This window comes from Numenius arquata, chromosome 1 (genome assembly GCF_964106895.1).
Source record: "Numenius arquata chromosome 1, bNumArq3.hap1.1, whole genome shotgun sequence".
NCBI lineage: Eukaryota > Metazoa > Chordata > Aves > Charadriiformes > Scolopacidae > Numenius > Numenius arquata.
The window spans coordinates 56,499,622-56,519,738 of NC_133576.1; the positions used below are offsets into that span (position 1 = coordinate 56,499,622).

The 20,117-nt window shown below is 36.5% G+C and overlaps 1 protein-coding gene across 1 annotated transcript in view; it reads right to left on the reverse strand.

Annotated features, from left to right (window-relative positions):
• Positions 1 to 389: 389 nt before the first annotated feature.
• CDKL5 (cyclin dependent kinase like 5) overlaps positions 390 to 20,117 on the reverse strand; it is a 76,002-nt gene continuing 56,274 nt past the window's right edge. Inside the window, 6 exon segments of the mRNA XM_074151517.1 lie at positions 390 to 776; positions 1,979 to 2,098; positions 7,056 to 7,158; positions 15,205 to 15,328; positions 17,418 to 17,543; positions 17,784 to 17,886. Of these exon segments, the coding sequence (XP_074007618.1) occupies positions 390 to 776; positions 1,979 to 2,098; positions 7,056 to 7,158; positions 15,205 to 15,328; positions 17,418 to 17,543; positions 17,784 to 17,886 (963 nt within the window).

Genomic DNA, 20,117 nt, shown 5'->3' on the forward strand with positions numbered 1-20,117 from the left:
CTAGGCAGCAAAAAATGTAGTAAGGGCATAGGTCTAGACATGAATGTTTTCACCCTTATAAGTGCCAATACATACCAGAAGTCTCCCCGCTTTCAGACAGAGATGTGCGCTAAGCTGGAATGTAAGTGAGAGAAAACGGCAATGCATTTTTCTCCCTGACCGGCACACTCTGCCTGGCATCCAGCAACATTTCTGATGACTGGTAATTCATCATTCAACTGGTTATACTGTATAATCCCTGACTCTCACTGTGGTGCCAAACAGCATAGCTCCACATGTACATATTGCACACCTTTATAAAGCTGAAAATGCAGTCTTACCATCACCAGAACCACCACCACTCCCCTACGCTGATCTCCACCCGAACTGGCCTATTGTCTGGAGTGCAATTACAAGGCTGTCTCTTTTAAATCATTCAGATTTGGCATTCGTGATCGGTTTGTTCGGTTGTACGTGTGCCCGTTCTGTCCGCTCTTGGAAGGCAGCTGGTCCGAGTAGGGAGGCCCATCGCTCGCGTTCCTGTTCACCGGGGCGACGTGCCAGGTAGGTTCCAGCTGGCTCGCTATCTGCAGCGTTGGCCTGCTTTTCGGCTGAGGCTCTTGCCGCACGTTGCTGCCGCCGCTGCCGGAGCTTTGACTCATGGGGTGAATTCGCACTTCAGAAAAAGAAGCTTTGGCTGGCTGACTTGGTAAGGGCTGGAAGCGAGGCTCGGCAGGGACAGGATGATTTGAAGAGGAGAGGTGTAAGAGCTTTCGAAGAGATTTTAATGGCTGGCTCTGAAAGACACGGGGAAAAGCACTTGACCTTCTGCTCTCCATCATACCACACTTCTTATAATAAAACTGTCATATCCTAAATGGAACATCTTGAACTTCACAGGACTTCTTCACTTTTAGTTTGTATTGATTTGAAATATTTAATTCCAAGCTATGAGTATGCAAAAAGTTCCCATTGACTCTTTTAACCTTGTTTCCTATGAAAAGGCACAGACAATTGCACGAGCTGTCCACCTGTCACTGCTCCTGCTATTAACTTTAAAACCTCTGCCACATTTTCTGAAGCACAGGTATCAGAAATACAAAGTTCCTAAAAATTGTGTGAACGTCATTTGGGGGTTAGAGAAAGTCTTGGGTAACCATCTGCACTGAAATAAGGACTGGTAGAACTCAGCAGTGGGGTATTTTGTTTGCTGGCAAGCTGGGTGATAAGCTACTCTAGTCCCTCACAGCTTCTTTAACTGGTGAGCAGGCTGAAGGAAAATGAAGACATGGGTAGCAAGAACTGGAGAAGCCCGAGTACACATAGTGGTATGAAAACAGCCTCATTAAACTCCCCAGCTTACAGAGCAACTTGTTTCTTCAAACACTGCAGCTGCAAAAAACCCTGTTCTTCAGCTTTCAATGTTGTAATGGCAACAGAGCATGGCACTGAAGCTCCCTCCCAAAGCTTGCCTCCCAAGCTGGTTTTAGAACCGGAGAAAATAAAGTTGTGCAGTGCTATGTTCCAGTAATGTAGCCTGCTTAAACAGCAGTCTGCGCCAGCTGAGGCACAGCCACACTGTAACGTGGTCACAATGCTCTGGTGGCCCCATCAAATACCAAATGTGTCAAGTAGCAGTGTGTCTTCAGGATGCACCTTTCCATGCAGAGCTAACTTGAGGGCTTTCCTACAGTGCTGCATAGCTACCATAGACATGCACCGAAATGTTGCTTGCCTCTAATACAAAAACATAACCAATATTTTGAAAGGCTCAAAGATTGACACAGGGACGTTTAGTCTCTCTTCTTCTCCTTGTCATTCATGTCTAGATTTTCAAAGAATTATGCAGGACTGCAGGCACGTGATTTTTTACATTCAGTGAGTGGAGAATGGAGAGGTTGGGAAATAACGTCAAATGCAATTTTTCTGTTCACCAGAGAAAAAGCTGTCAAGATACCTCAGTGATGTTAAAATACAGGGAATTGATAATGCCACTTACATGTGGCTGGATTTCTGTCATCTTCTCAGGATGCCAATCCTTCTGCCTGCCACTCTGGTGATTAGAGGAATGAATGGCTTTCTGTAGTGCCAAGAGATCCTGACCATCAGTGCTAGGCATCTGCAACAAAATATTAAATATTGGTTTCCTAATATATTCTTAAGAACAGCTGTAAATCATTTCCCCCAGTTAATTACAGAATGCAAGTAAAGCCCATTACTGCAGCAGAATTGCAATGACCTTTTCATATTTTTCCCCAGAGTAAGAGCAAGTGGCTGTGGATATCATGCAGATTTGCTATACCCTTAGCCCTTAAAGCATTCGCATGCTGTTAGTGTTATTTGCTGTAAGAGAGAGCAGTTAAACAAGGCTTCAAAAAATAAAAAAAAAATTAAAAATTGTTGAGCCTCATCTTCATTTAAAAAGCATTCCATACTGCAGTTAAGACCATGGATCAGTTCTATAAATTTGTTCTTGAGTGAAGCAGACCAAAATCTCTCTAAACTGATGTCTGGCTGATTTTGCCATCACAAAATGAAACCTTTTCTTTTCCCCGTCTTTCTCCTCCTCCACAAATATCCCAAAGTAAAGCAAAAATTAAGAAACTCCCCAACCTCCCCCCCAAAACAAGCTGAAAATCCAACAAAATTTATGGCAGAAGAATAATTTAAAACTGAGAATTCTTGAGATAAAACTCTACATATAAGTCAAAAAAGGACAGTTAAAATTTAACCTATTTTTAATGCAAGCTGTCTTTTATCATGAACGATCAGGACAAACAAAAATACAGCAGAAGCATGAGCTAAAATTTAGTTTTCAGATAATCTGTTGTTAATATTTAATTAACTACATTTATATATAAAGAAGCAGTTTGCATAAAAAAAAACAAACGTATTTCCAATACAGCTACAAAAGAAATCAGGTTAATTTTTTTCCTGATTGAAATAGAATGAAACAGTTTAAAATTAAACATACATGATTTCACCGCTATTTTCCTCCTTTAGTATTAGTCCCAGGGCTCATTCTCTCTGGAACTGCGTATGTTACATTTTCAGTATATCAAATATTGAAACCATATTTTTTAGGCACAATCTATTTCAACAGACTGCCAATTTTGCTTAAATTTATTGAACTGGCCCAAGATACTTAACTGGCATGAAGAGAAAGTGATCCCATGAAAATAAAACACATGCTGCTGTAGTCAGTAAAACAAGTTTACTGGAGCATTTTACAGTGCTACTGTACTTAAAAATTAATACCATGGGTAGAGTGACTACAGGAAGCTTTTTCAAAGAAGAACTATGCTTTAAATTATTCTTTGAATTAAAAAGAGGAAAGAGGGATTTCTTGATGCTTGGATTCTCCCCGTTGGTTGAGTCTGTCTGCAATATAAGATACAAAAACTAAATGCATAGTATTTCAATTCAAGAGATCTGTCCTTACTATATTACTTCTCTTTATTTTTTTTTTTTTTTTTAAATTCTGACAATATATGGTACCAATCCTATAATTTGCTTTGGGGAAATACAAAAGTGATTGAACGAAAAAAGCATATGGAAAAAATTCAAGGAACTCAATGCATACAAAGCATGTAAAAGATCAGTACACCTATTCTTATACCCATGTTCATTAGGAATGCAGAGTGTGTTTCAAAGCCCTTTGGAAACAATGGTAGGTCTTGTTGACTTTACTGAGTTGTGGATCAAATCCCGTAATTCTGGCAATCATTTGTTACTTATGACAATGACCTAGAGGGGTATGACATTTCTTATTTTTATATAAATAAAATATCAAAGATACACTAATAGCAATCGGTTCCAGGATGAGCAGTTGATAGCTACCTCTAGAAGAAATAAAAGTATTCTATTTTTAACTTGTAAAAAAAGCGAGGGCTCCAAGATGAATTATTTCAGTTCTGACAAAAATATGCCTTCAACAACTTCATGTATAACTGCAAGGGTACTGGCTGTTTTGTTTTAATTTCTATAATACAACCAAAGAGCATACCAATGGATGCACAAACAACAAACGGAACTATCTAGCATTAAGATTATGAATGGGTCTGTATCTCCCCTGCTCAGGTACAAACAAGCATAGGATACATGTCCTGTGTCTAGCATTATTCTGCCCACCAAAAGAAAAATTTATAATACAATATAACGATTATATAACTAAAGACAATGATGGATGCACTACCAACAGGGAGGGTTTTCAAACAGCTTTCTCAGTTGCTAGATTCCATCCAAGTTAATGAAGGACAGAGTCACAAATTAGCATAGCTTGTTTAAGAACTTTACAGTCAGAAGAATTTCCTGTGTGAAGTTCAGTAAACTAAAAAGGCATCAAAGCATTGCTAGGAGAAATGGTCACCTGCAACTGTTTATTCCAAAACAGATGATTTCTTCAGACCCACAGCTTGCAGTATGTGCCAATACCTGCAAAACTCAGGCTCCTCTGAAAATAGTGCCTATTGACACTGTGCGCAACCCTCATGGATATCAAATTGTTTGGTGGCAGATGACAGAAAAAATGTGACTCTAGCAATCATCAAAACCTTTTGCTACGTTATTGAAAGACTTCAAACAAGATGAAAAGGAAAATGGATAAGAACAGCTCTGCAAAAACAATATCACGAAGAATTTCCACAGCAGGCAGTAATGATTATTATCCCATGAGGAACTGCCCCCGGAGAACTCTGGGGAGAATGATTAATAGGAACAACTCTGCAGGAGGAAGTGTCAGGAATTGGGATCAGTTCTGGGCTATTAGATATTTTGAGAATTACATTATTAAGAAGATGTCTTCAATCCAACTTCAGGTATCTTTTATGACTCTTATGATGAGCACCAGCAAAATGAGACTTGCTAAAGGATATCAGAAATAAATAGTAGCTAGCTATGATGCACTTCTCAGTGTTGTGACAGTTCTCAGGTGTAGTTTGTTATTTGCCGCAGGAAGTCTGTGTTAGAGTAAGTAAGTGGAATTTCGTACTTCTAGGACTCTAGAAGAATTATAAGCCTGAGAAAAAAACTTAGGTAGTCACAAGCTATCTGTTAGATTTTTAATATGAATTCAGAGAAAACATTATTCATGTAGTTGAAAAGCTAGTATTACAGTGCTGTTAGCTTTTGGTACTGAAGTCAGACTTGGCGCTGAAATGGAGGTAATAATTTTTGTTTGTGCTGGGAGATGCTAATGAACATCCCAATGTTTGTTAGGTGGCTGTCCTCAACTAACAGACGAAGAACAAAGAACAGTGTCTGAACCAGACACTTCTACACACATCGGTGTGTACAGTCTATCCCTGGATACTGTCTTGTTAAACAGCTGCAAGTAGAAATGAAAAGGGGTTTTTCAGTCTCTGGTTGGGTCCAAAAATTAAGTTGATGTCAGCAAATTTCTAGCTGAGGATGCAAGAGTTTTATCACTACCTTATTTCACTAACATTCATCTTCCTGTGAGATACTAACCCTAGCTACCAACATAATTTTCCCTTATGCAAAACCTCTTTCCCCTCCCTCTCCATCCTTTTTTTCTCACTCTTAAGAAGAAGAGTAAGGATTATGTATAAATCTGTCCTGTCTTGTAATCAGTGATGTTTTTGGTAGCTATAGATCAAGGTACTTGTGATTTAGATGTTTCAGAAAGTGCTGAATTTTGAAACGCCACACAATCCAGTCTGTATTTCCTTCACACATTTTATTCTGGAAGCAGTTGATACACCATCTATCCACTGGGCTTTTAAAGTGTTCCCTGCCACCACGTCTGAGTGGCTGGAATCGGAGTAGACTAGAACAGTGCACATTTAATACTTTTTTTTTTTGGAAAATGCATCACTGGAACCAATGGCCTTAAATGTGCTATCCTTTCATGGACATTTTGATATCAAATAATGGCAGAGTTATAATCTAGACATTTTGTTCAGCTGTGTAATGCAAATTACCATATTTGAACTGGGTACAGCCATGAGGATCAACAAATTCAGGAAGGAGAGGTAGATGTCACTTCTCTAAAACCTGCCCAGCAGGAAGGCAAGGTGCATTTTTGAGTGCCAGTTAACACACACATGCACATGTTCCATACAGTTCAAAGACACTATAAAAAAAAATAATTGTCTGCTTATCACTCCTTTCCCTGGTTTTTAACAGATCTGCCCTCCACCAGCATCCAGTCATGCCACCTCACTCTATGACAGTAGATATTTTGATTTAATTACTTCCCTTCACCAGTAGGGTGGCTTAATCCATTCTGAGAACCTTCAAAACTATAACCGCAGTTACACTTAGAGAAACATTGGAGCTTCACAGAAAAGGAATTTTAAAGATTTTACTGTTTCCAGAACTGTCATTCAAGAATAAGTTGAGATGACATTTAGGTTACTTCAGTTCTTAGGGAGATTTCCATTCTAAAACTTTGTGAAATGTTAATATACCCCTACCCTCTGATAAAAGAAAGTTCTTTCTCCCTCCCATAAACTAGATGAAAATGTAAAAATGTGTAAGACACCAAAGTCTTATATTAAATAACAATAACAAAAGCCACAATCCATTCCTCCAGTAAAATGTATAATGTTAAGAATGGTTAGGACACATCATCCTTATTCCCACAGGGTATAGCAAGAAGACAGAGGCTCTTATCAAGACACTGCCGTGAAAAAAACCTGGAAAGAATTCTTATTTATAACAGTTTGATCTCCTCCTCACAGGTGTCTGAAATTATTCAAGCTCTGAGGACACACAATAATGCATTTGCTAGTCTTGGAATGGTATCTCAATATCCTGCAAAAGAATTTGCTGCAACATCAGCTTAAAACTTGCACCAAAACTGGCTCTCAAAGCATCTGAATGAAAACAAAGATGCACAGGACTAGCAGGTGAAGAAATATTTGAAAAGGCACATAAATAAACCCTGAGCAGGGAAAGAATTTGACTTTCATATAATGGAAAAAATAAAAGAACAAATAGATACATGCGGGCATGATCACAAATAATACAAAGGTACTGTACTAACCTAGCATATTAAAATGGTATAAATCAAAAGCAATAAACATTTTCTTTTAGAAATACCGCATACTTACAGTTTGAGCTTTCTTCTTTTTCTTTTTTATTGCCCTGAAAAAACCTTGCTTTTCCTTCTCCTTGAGCTGTTCTGAATGACTGTTAAGATTTTCAGGACTTTTCCTAAACATGAAATAAGGTATTGTAAGAGAGATTTTATTTTGATATTATGTAAATTTTGTGTCATAATGAGATCTTATGCAAAATAATGCAAATTATTGATTAAAGCAAAAAAAAATCTTAACGTTTTAGCATTCATTGGTTCAAGGGTTACTATACAAATGCTAGACAAATAGTCTTATTAAATGGGGTAGGAGGAACACAGTGTTAGGGTAAAATGATTAGCTCAAACCAGTGAATAGTTATTTAGGGAAAAGGAAAGCATGCGTGTCTTTTGTGTGGTTTTCTTTAAGCCAGAATTTAATATTCAATCCAAAATATCACACACAAAGTCTTTTAGAAAAATGAAAATCATATTTGAGAGAACATACAAATGGTGATGCGGTATAAAAGCACAGGTCCAGTTTATCCACTGCTCGCTGGAGAGCCGGGAGTTGCAAAGTTCACCAGAGAGAACCAATTTCAATCAACTTCCTGACCTTTGCTGACATGGTTCCAAATTTATCACCAGGGAATCTGGGGATCTACTGTTGTCCATTTCAACTTAAAAACTTCAGTTAGTTTGTTATGCTTGGGTGAGACAGTGCTGGCAAAAGAAGATGACCCGAAAGTGGGATAGGTGACTTGCCTGAAGACCGAATTTCCACCTTGTAACTTGTCTACACAGCTGAATTAACTACAGCTGACAAATAACATGTTACCTTAAGTATACACAGTAAACTAGGTATGTGAAGTACTGATATGGGATAAAAAGATGGTTTATGTAGGACATTGGTGAGACATAACAATGTAGTTCTAGTGCCCTTTAGAATAGTTTGAAAATTGGAAATGATGCAGGGAAGTGTCACAGAAATAATTGCAGAGAGAGAAAGAATGTCCTACATTAAAAGAGTCAGAGATTTCTATCTCTTTAGTATGTTAAAAACCAGCCAAACCAGCCCCAACATTTTGTTTCCTTGACTGTGGCGCACAAGTACTTATCCAGGAATAAATTACAGACTACTAGAAGGGTCTTTAAAGTAAAGGGCAAAGACTTAACAAGAACAAGTAGGTGGATGATGAAGCCAGAGACATCATATTAGAAATAAGGCACTGATTTTAGCAATTGGAATCATTGACTGCCAGAACAAATTCTTTAATGAAAGTGGATTTCCCATCTTTGACATTTCAAATCAGGACCACATGCTTTTCTGGGAGATACACATTAGTCAGGTATGTTACTGAGCGTGGAGCCCAGAGAACAGTTGACATTTTAGGGCAACAAACATACAGAAAAATCATACTGGGTGATTTAATAGTCCTTTCTCAGTCTTAAGTTGTACGAAAACGAAAATGAAATTATTCCACTGTCTAAATGAAAACCTGAAGGAAAGCAACAGTTCTAAGGATTCTGGATGACGAACAGGAGCAGCTTTTCTTGGAGTAACTGTAATGTAGCAACACTTAGCTGTCTGCTATACTTATCTTTGGCTTCTAATTCTGGCTTTAAATGCTATGCTATCAGCTGGTGATTCAGCTGCTACTACATGCCAAGCTGATATTTTTTCCCAAGCAAATGTGAAACACATAACTGGGGTAGGAATCACTGGAGTCATCCTCCTTATTGATTAGTATTTTCACTTGATAGGTGGTTTCGTCAATTCCTCAACTGCAGGAACACAAAACCACCTCAAGCTTGAAATGCTACCTGGTCCTAAGTAGAAATGCATGCAGTGTTTAAATGCTGTAATAAAGTGCAACTGTCAATTAAGAGAATGAGCTTAGAAAAAGATTTATAGGCAGAGCGGATGGTGGAAATTTTCCTAATTTAGATTTTTGAAACTTAGATCTAGGGAACACATTCGAGTGCACAAAAACATAGATTTAATGTGAAAATTACAATGCTACAGGAAAGAAAAATCTTTAGTTCAATATACTAATTACATTTATAAGACATATTTTAAATATACTGGATTGCTAAGGATCCCTGTTTCTGTCACATCCCTGTATTTGGTACCACTGTGTAACAGCAGTGGCAGTCTTGTATTAATCACTTAAAGCACCAAGGGGAAAGCCCAGGGTAAAGACTGCTGACAGCTTTACAGATTTGGTGAACTACCGAGACTGACTTAACCCAGACAAAACACCTACCAAATTATTTTACTAAATGATTTTTACTTAATTTGTTAAAAAACTTGGAGAAAACCATGCTCCCCAAGTATCCTGCTTGTATTCTGAAAGTCCCGTGAATGGGGCTGAGAATCTTTCGAGCTTTCCCCAAAGGAGCTACTGTGCATCCATATCTGCAAACGTACACCAAACCACAGCCCAGGTACAAATTACCAACCCAGCGACTATGCTACCCACTGAGGAACCAGCATTGGATCATAAGGAAGTTCCCCATGTGGTTACTCTATATTTTCCCTTAAAATCTTTCAACATCTGGCTATGGCTTTTCTGTTCCAAAGTCTATTCCAAAATTGAGATGCTGTATTTTCAAAGGTGAACTTAATCTTCAGAATAGAGCTTAGGACAATTTTTGCCAGATTTTTAGACAGAGATTCACTCATGTGTAAATTCTTTTCTTTGGCCCAGTGAACCTGGATGAGAAAACTGCTTCCTAAAGCAGATGAGCAGAGAGGGGAGAAGTGAAATTCTGTACCATCATTTCCTCTTTATGACTATAGTGACCAGACAGAGAATAAAAATGAGGGGCTGAGAAGTCTGCTCATTTTCAATTGCTGCTTACCCAAAAGCCAGTGGTTTTATACCGACTGGTTTATGTCATTAACTCCTATGACTCATATTGCAGTATAGTTGTCTGAAAAAGCATTGACCTTGAAAAGCAACTGCTTCAAAACACATGCTCATTATGTGAAGAGAGCGAACATATATAGCATTATAGCAGGAAGCTTCAACACCAGGATTTTGTACTGAGTAAAAATAGAGCAGAACATTTTGATCGATGAAATGAAATGCTGGGATATTTTAGGCATCCCGAAAGATTATTTTCAGACAATGGACTGTACAGGAAAAAATTAGGATTATCAGAAAAAAATCTGTATGGTATAGGTACTCAATACTGAACTCTTACAATGTAACTGCAATTATCTTGGTATTTTGCATAAAGCTCCCAGCTCTTGAAAGCAAACGGTTACACCAGAATCTGTTATGCAGCATCTCTTTTACTAGCAAGTAAGATGAGCCCTAGAGAAGAGCCCCCACTCAGAGAGCTCACCCTCAAGCAGCAACCAGAGGCAAAACGTGTTGTTCTTTGTTATTTTATCTTTGTGTGCCTTTTGCATGTTTAGGACACAAAATGGAGATCACATCGGTTTTTCTGGTCTGAGACATTTGGAGAAGGCATAGGTATAAACAAAAATTCTGTGATTTATCACTAGCATTTATTGCCCCTGGGCAGGAAAGGTATCCAACTTCCTGCAGGTACAATGAGGTACAGCAGCAAACATGCATGAGGCAAGCAAGGTGATGTGCTTTAATATTAACTAAAAAGAATAAATATGAAGCATGCTGCATTCATGCTGCCATAGAGAGATTTGTATTGCAGACAGCTCTTTTGGGGAGGCAGTTCTTCATGCTTGTTTCAGTTATTCTTCGGCAACCCTAATCTCAGCAGGCAGCCTGGCTTGAAAATCCTCTTTAACTGCCAGTATACTACTCCCTTTACTGAACTGCTCACAATTACACAAGTAAGGATTTTTGTCTAATGAAGGAGTTACTGAAATGTCTGAAGTTTTTTTCAGGAGATAAATAAAGAAACATGAACTCTCCAAGTTAGTTCTTGGTTTTGCTTAAAGTAAAAACCTTGGCAGTTATAGAGTTATCATAAATGAAGGTAAAAAAATGTCAGAAATTAGTGAAGCACCTCAAATAGATGGTTTACTTAAGGTAAGAATCTCAACCCCACAAACTGAAGCCCATGGTAAAACTTCTTGTTCTAAAAGCCTGGCACTGAAAGCTTAAACATCAGAGATGAAATCTGAACTTTGTTTGGAGCTGCAAGTATCATTTTTTTCATGTGGAAAAGGAGGATTTATTAACCGGAATAAACCCCAGATCTATTATTTTATATACAGAATACCACCCAGAAGCCAGGAAAGCCACTAGATCGCCTGAGGTTATGGCATCGCTAAAAAAAGTATACACATATGTATGTGTCGGGGGACACACACACAGATAATGTATATATACACAAATACATTTTACACCCACTCCCCTCTTCTCCCACCCGGGTATCATTCAACACCAGTAACAATAACAATTTGGAAGTGGTTGGTTTCATAAACTTATAAAGCATATACTTCAGTAGGCTTATTTTTTTGGACAGAATATTGATGACTATAAATTCTGGAAAGCTTCCTTGCAAATGACATTAGACTGTATCATCTAATTTTTAGTACAAAACAAGAACACTGATGGCTGGGGAAGGGTCAGGGAAGAGGCACTGGTTACTAGCAAAGACTGGTAGGGAGGCTCAGATGCAAACACATTGGATGACAATGCACATGCAAGTGTCTTGTGCAGGAAACGCCAGCGAGAAAGCTACACCATTAGGAAAGTGAACATCTTCAAGCTGTGCAAAGCAGATTCCTAAAGCCTCAACCAGTGTAACACAGGTGATTTTTAAGCTTGCAAGTCACAAATTTGTAATTTCCTGACTTTTTTGGACAAATTCAAGAATTCTGTAATGGAACTGGAAAGTATTTACAATGCAGCAACAGTTGTACTGCACACACAGCTGAACAAGCTTTAAACTAGCTTGCTCAGATATCGGTAACCTTCTAGTTTCAGGAACATTAAGTGTGACTACACTGTTACACTGATACAGCAATATGAATACCTAATCATGTCATGTTTACAAAATACTGTATTATTTTGGAGTCTTGAAAATTACAGGTAGATAGATAACTGTAAGCCTTTGACACTCCTAAGAATAGGATGTTCTTTTTTTGCATTTTTGTGTGTCGCGTATATACATACAAAAATAAATATTATCTATTTCCTCTTCTTATTATTTTTGCAGGAATGTATGGCACATGCTAGAGAAAACATGTCATAGAAAGAATACATTTAAATGGACATAAAAGATCTAAACAACAAAGCTTTCCAGAAGCCCCCAGATACCTTGTAAGCATTCAATGCAAACACTTCCAAAACAAAGCGAGATAAAGTACTGCAAGTTGAAGGTTATTCCAAAGAGAAATTTAGAACTATAACAATGTTAAAGATAACTCAGGCCAACATTTTGACACACTGGCAGAATAAGGTTAAGCATCTTGCCTATACCTACTGCTTTTGCCCAGCTCAAGACAAAGCTCACACAAGTGAAAGAGAATAATCTGATACTCTTGTATCAAAAAGGAAAAATCGAGCAAGTTCAAGGTCATTTACATGAAATTAAACTCTGGCAAAAAGAAGATTTTCTAGAAGGATGAAAAATTTGCCTTTTTCCAAATCAAGTTGTCTGAAGTTCAGAAATGATCTAGTAATTTAAGAGTAAAACCTGATGACAAAAGTCGAGTTTATAACATCTTTATTTTTAGAGGCAGGGCAGTGGGGACAGAGTGAAGAAATGCACACAAAGACAAGGGAACATCTGTGACAATTCAGTCTAGCAAACATTCACAAAATCTTTGACAGAAGAAAGGCAACACAGAGCAGTAGTATGAGAGAAGCAATACTTTACAGTAGTGGCAAGTCCAGGTGGAATACATGTCACTCATAATTCAAGATGAATTGTCATGTACCAGTTACGTATGTCAGTCAAACATCAAATATTTACTTCATCATTAAATTGATGTAAGCAGAATCACATTCCGTTAGAGCTTTCAACATTTTCATAAGTGTATACACAACTTCTATACAGATAATTAAGTAGAGGAACATAGACTCTACATCACTCAGGAATCTGATTAAGCTGATTTATGGCACAGAACAATTTTGCAACAACATTAGACCATTGCCAGGACAACTTGCACAGAGTTAACATGTAGAGCTGGGCAGGAAACATTTCAGGAAAATAGGGAGCAGGAAAAGCAAAGAGAAAGAGAAATGCATGCCAAAATAGCAGTAACTTGGTGTTGCGGACACTGCTACTCCTCCCATTTCACAAGAAGAAATGCTTATTCTTCTGTGGGTTCTTCTCTCAAAGGAGCTGTTCCACTTTGTGAAAATATTTGAGTACATTAATTGGAGTAAGGACTTAAATTTAACCGTCTCAAAGTTAATGAAGGGCTTTATTCACTAGGCCATACTCAGCATCTCTGTGGTCCTTTCACCATTTCAACAAGATGAAACAGCTTCAAGAGAATATATTGAGGGAAACAGAAAATGCGCTCCAGAATAATCTCTAACTTCTGGTTCAGGGCGTTCACTTGGTAGATCTAAGATCTTGGTTCAAGCCTCTGGTTAAAATAACGAAGAACAAAGGCCCTGCACTCGAGTTCCTCACATTCCAAAAAATAATGCTGAACCCAGAATATGTGTTATTTTGAGTTTATCTCTGGTTTTGACTGGCAATTCCATCCTGGAGCTGAAGAATCTTCCCAAGAAATGGTTAGTGGATATCAGTCTGTTCCTTTGAAAAGTTTTGGTTTCAATAATTTGGCATTATAAGCAAAAAAAATACTTGGTCAAAAAATTCCCAACCAGCTCTAATAACATATGCTATTATTTCAGTTCCAAGTTAAAATAACATTACATGTTTCTTTGCAGTGACCACATAATAAAAGGTAATATATTGCTGAATTATATATAAAGCAAAACACGATTCCAGTTGGCTTGTGTCATATGCAAGATAGAAAGATTCAGATATGAACGACAACAAAATAGGGTTCAACAGTAGGAATAAATACCTTCTTTAGCCACATAAGTCACAACATAAGTACCACCTTTTTACATAAAAGACCGGATTCCTCAGCTAACTTCCACAAAATGGATGTAGATGGAGCTACTGAAGGACAGGAAGCAGACTCTAATCAGAGCAGGTGACAAGGGTTCTGGAGTAAACATTTTCTATTACTGACAAGGGTATATAACCTGAACACAAGCTGAAATACCAGTTGTTTTTCTTCCCCACCCCTTCCACCCTCTTTCATTTTAAAGCAAATAATTCACAGGTTGTTCATGTGAAAACACATTAAATCAACAAATCACAGAAACAGTTCTTTAGATAGCATGATTTTATCGCACTTTCAGAAAGCAGTGTTTCAGATAGTGGTACGATGCATAGTTGAAATGATGTGAATACATAAAGTTCATTCCTTGCACCAATCCTTTGAAGCTCCATTTGCTAATTTTTATTCAGTGTGCTTTATTGTGATTGAACAAAGTAGAAGATTAAGAGTATTTTAGAGCTGAACAGCTCTCAGAGCAAAAAAATTAAGGTATTTCCCTTTAAGTCCTGCAAAACTATGCATATGCTGCCATTCTATTAGCATAATCATAGTTAATTGTTCTATATTATATAATGGAGCCATGTGATGCTTTTAATCTTTTAAATCAATATACACCATTAAGATGTTGCTTAGTCCATTTTCCCATAGAACGTACTCATTTCCTTCTGTGGTGCATAAGCAAAAAGAGCAGCAGTCCCCATTGTAGGGCGAATATTATATTCTTCATTAAAACAGTCCTATGTTATATACGGAAACATGCATTTTGATTTTTTTCCATTTGTCTGACAATTCATGCTTCTGGAATCCACAGATGAAGCTAGGGCCTTGCTATCCATACTACATGCACAAAAGCACTTTGTATTATCTTTAACCAAAGACTAATAGCGGGAAAAGAAAAATCAGGGAAGTCTGGACAAAAGTATATAATCTTTAATGCATTCGGTGTGATGGTGTAATGAAGTATTTCTTGTTGCTCAAAAGGGGACAGCAAACATGCAATGCTGTGTCAGTATAGTCAGAGGAAGCAATTAAGCACATACAGACAATTGCAAATTTTGAAGAAAAAAAAAAAAAAGTGGTGGGTTTTCCCTCCTGTTAAAAATACTTTTTTTTTCCTGCCATTCTCTACACATCTGTGTAAATAACAACTCACCAGGTGTCAAAGGTGGTTTGCCTCTTTGAGTGGTTTGCCACCGTGCTGCTGTCTGCTGGTAACACAGAGGCTCTGTTTGACACATTATTTTCTATGTACGTACTCTCTGGACGCGGAGATGGAACTGAACAGAGAAACAGCAAACAATGTATAACGATCTCTACCAAAAATCACAGTTCAGTTGTCTGCTTCCTCTCTACCTCTTTTACAGAAACAAGACAGTGAACACACAGTTGTACTTTATGTATGACTGAAAAAAAACATACTTTTTTTTACAGTCTGGAAAGCTGTTGTTTTGTGATACTTGTAAGGTAATGTTAGTTGTAAAATGAGACCATCATCAGAACTTGGGTAAGTTGTTATTAGATTTGACAACATTGTAGGGAGCCACAAGTGCGATCGATATTTAAAAACAGGAAACAGAATAAAAGGTTGGAAAACTGTTATTAAAGACCCAAAATATCTTACACTTTGTCTTCAATTATACCTTAAAAAAAAATACTACCTATCGTGAAAAAAATTACTTTGGATTTTAATATAAGAAAAAGTAAGATATTACTCCCTAAAAATGAAAGGATCAAAGACAGATATTATATATTTTTCAAATGGACATACTGTGATTTTCAAAATAGGTTATACATGCCTAGAACATAAGTTTATTAGAATCATGAAGATCACCAGAAATACCTGCACTGGACTAAAAATTGATCAGACACCAGTTGCAGCACTACTGCAGCATCACATTACACTATTTATCAAAATTTAATCTGTAAGTTTTTGTTCAAGCTGTAGTACATGCTAAAAACCTTTGTATTAAGTCAGTATTGAAGAATTATATTAATATGATTTTACTTTTTCATAGCAACTTTTTCTTTCGACAGCTTTTGTATATACTATTATCTGTATATGATTTAGATACAATATCATTTTTCAAATGCAATAATTAAGTCTGTGAACTAAAATATATTAGTTTCACAGATATAATTAAAGAGGAAGAAACCTCTAGTTTATAATAAGGAACTGAATGCAACCCCAGACCTACAGTTTCCTTAGCACGCGACTTATGGAAAGTCATTCTTCCTTGGAAATTCTGTTTTACTATGTATAAAAAAAGAAGGATAATCTATGTCTAATTTTACAAGTGTTTTAAGGATTAATAAAAGCAATTCAGGATTGAGGATTCTTAAGTATTCTCTGTTGCACATGCTATAAAACCTTATACTCAAAAGCACTGCTCAAAACAGTACAAACTTCAATATTGCTCACAGGTTTTAATATTTCAATGGGACGCTTGCAAGGATTGGTAGATTTTAACATGTCTAAATCAGGTCACCAGCCAACTAAACAATCTGAAGAGGATCAGAGGGAGATTTGTGACTCTACTGAAGGTTATTAGGTGATTCATAATCGAATTTTAGCTGATTGGGACTTCTTAAGGTTCAGGAGAGCCCCACAAGCCTCCTAACACTTGCAGGACAGTAATTAGCTTCTTATCATCCTTGTCTTTTTCTAAAGGATTACCCAGGTTTAGCCATGAGGCAGCTGCTCAGAAATCACCATCTTTCATGTACCATAATAGAACAATATCTATCTGTGTGTATGTGCACACACACATATACGTATGTACATATATATGCACCTACACAGTCCTGTGTTATTACTTATTCTGAACTGGGATTATGTAAGTGTGCTTTGACTTGTAGGAAACCCTGATATTTAGTAAGTCAGAACAAAAGAAATGAATATAGGTTTCAAGCAATGAAAAACTAGCATTAGAGTTCCATGCACCACAGTATCTGAAATAGATCAGTAAGTATGTCAATGTGTTACAAGTACAGAGGTGTTTAGATATAATGTGAGTAAGAATTCAAAATATGAATTAAAAACATTAGACATGTTTACTCCAGTAATAGGTGTTTTTTTTTTTTTCAACTCCCCCTGATAAATTATCTTGTTCTTTACGAGGTACTGCACTGGATATACTTTCCAAAGTGAGTTATCATTTGCAAATAGATAATGTGATACTAATACAGTTACTGCATACAACCTAGTAGATCAACCCAGTCTCTGAAAGTAGGCCAACAATTCTTTTTCCAATAAACTTTTTTAGTTCTTTATGTTAGTTCTCCGTATCCATTTCCACTACTTAATTTTTAATTTATATTCCATGTTAAAATTCTTGTTTAATTTTGAAAGATCCACCATAAAATTACCTCTGTAAAAGCTGCCAACTCTTCTCGGAACAGGGTCATTATACAGAATTCTATTTTCCTTAGTAGATGCTCCATCTTCTGTATGTGGATCATGATATGCTCCACCCTAAACAAAAGAAGAATCAACTATTTCAAATGAAAGACTATAAACTGATTTGCAGTTTTTAACCAACATACATAAGCAAGAAATCCCAAACTTAACCACACACAATTTTCCTTTCATGTTATTAATAACTGCCAATATCAAATCACAGACTATGTAATTAGTAATTATTTGGGTTTTCTGCTTGCTTGCTTTTTCCAAAATGGCATTAACAAATTTTTTCCTTTTAGTTGTAACTTTAATGATTTGAGCATGTTTCAGACCCTCAGATTTTTGCCATGAATGAAATACAGTTGTAACATCTCTGGAGGAATCTTTTACTGGAGGCCTTGTTAAATTAAATTCTGATGGAATCTGGTCACTCTACTAGTGGCAAATTTTAAAAAGCAAACAGGAAATGCAGATTATTTGCAACACCAAAGCACTATCTCTTATCGGCTGTTTCACAGTAGTACCTAGAGGTGTCAACAGTCACAAAATCTACTGTATGCAAAATAAGAGGTAGTCTGTGAACTTAGAAATCTATAACCTAAATAGTTAATTCAGACAGGACAGCAAAAATAATATCACCACTATTACCTCTAAGTTACTCTGTTTTTCTGAATACAGTACTTCCTGGAAGGTATTTCAAGCAAAAGCTCAAGTGTGCCCTTAGAAACATCCATATATGCATGTCATTTGCCACCAAATATGACTTAGCTCCACTCTTAAATGAACCAGATGCTGCAATTTTTCCCACAGTACAGAGTAAACAGATAAAATTAAATGTTCTCTACAAGACCCCACAGGACACTGTACTGAAACCCCTATATGAATTGAAATCTAGAATGTCCAAGAAGGACAAAGGTGAAAAAAACCAAAAAAAAAAAAATCACAAAAAAACCAACCAGAATTAAAAATTAGAATTTCAATACAGTATATAAATGATTTGCAAAATCTATTTTGCCTTTTATTAATGAAGATCTGGCCTCACTGTCACAGATTAAACAACCCTTGAAACTGTACCAAGATAAGAAATGGAGCTAAAGCAATGCTTTAAATCACAGTTTGATTCTTCTAAAATTTACAAGAGGCTGAAGCATTTGATTAAATTACTTCGTTTAACATACCTCTTCTTTGTCAGCAGTTATGTTACAAATATGAGACAGTAATAGCAACTTGTACTTGATTTTCTTCTGCTTACTCCCTTTTGTGTATGTTTAATTTAAAATAAAAAGGACCCTTAAAACAAGTGTTTTACTGAGACTTAAAAAGCCCCAAAACTAACACTGCATGTGAATCTTTTTTCTTTTGTTCTTTTTTTTTTTAAAGCCTAGAAAAGTAAGAATGGTTTTCTTTAAAAAGACTTGGTAGAGCTAAAAAGAAAATCAATAAGAACCTAGAAACATGGAAAATATAAGCACCGAGAGAGAACCAGCAGAACCGAATACAAAAAAAATAACAGGAAAACAATGAAGAATCTCTGAGAACACTTATCCCTGATTTTTTCAGTTCAGTAATCCTGAGGGAAGTTAAATTTTCTGATTTCTAATGCAGAATGTAGCAAAAAAGGCCCAACAAAAAATGGGATAGGAAGAAGCCAAAGAATGACTTCTTTGTGACAATGCCTTTATGAGGCATAAGATTGAGAATTTAATTCTGATTTGTTACTGAAAGTAGTATAACCATACAAAAACAGCTTTGCGAATTTAGAGACTTGCCATTCCTTTCAGAAGAGTATTTTTCATTTCAGACTTCTGATGGTTGAAATACAGATTTAAAAGCATTAATTGCAGGCTTAAAGTTTAGAAACGCTGACCGTAAGAGATAAAGGCAAGTTCTTCATGATTATGCATTCCAAACCAAAACAAAATGAACAAAACCATAAGCATTAAGATACACATCAACTTTTCTATTTAAAATATTGTCAGCCAATTGTCAAAAGACAATCTGCCTTTACATAATATGAAATAAAATTAAAATTACATATCAAATTAACGTCTGCTACATAACGCAGAAAAAGATCCCAGAGCTCTGAAGAATACAAAACAGCATGAGCTTTTCTTATCAAAAACTCAAATGTTGGTGTTATTGGCCTTCTACAGCAACATTCTGAAGAATAAGTAACAAAGAGTATGAGAGAGAAAAACAACTACACAAAGGAAAAAAAAAACTGGTTTTGAAATGGAGCTGCTGTAATCCCTTCTAAGCAACTTTTTTTTTTAAAATTACATTGTATTTCTCCTTTTTTGATGAGATCTCATGTGTGAACACACATAATTCTGAATGAAGGAGATGTGGTAAGTAAGAAAAAACGTATTATACCTTTTTTCCCCTACTGGACTAAAGAGGCAACCACTAGCTACCTGAAAACTTTTTTATGGTACTTGTAGACCAATATCAAGTCAGCCACACATATTTCTTACATAAATTAAGTAGGCAGAGTTTTCTAGTCTCTCACAGAAAAGCATAATTTTTAGACCTTAAATAATATTTGCAGCTCTTTGATTTCCCTCAATTTGTCAACAAATCTGAACTAGATGTTCTCTCCTTAGAAGTCATTTTATCACAAATGTACACATAGAGAAACAAACACTCATTTTTGTACTTGTCTCTGC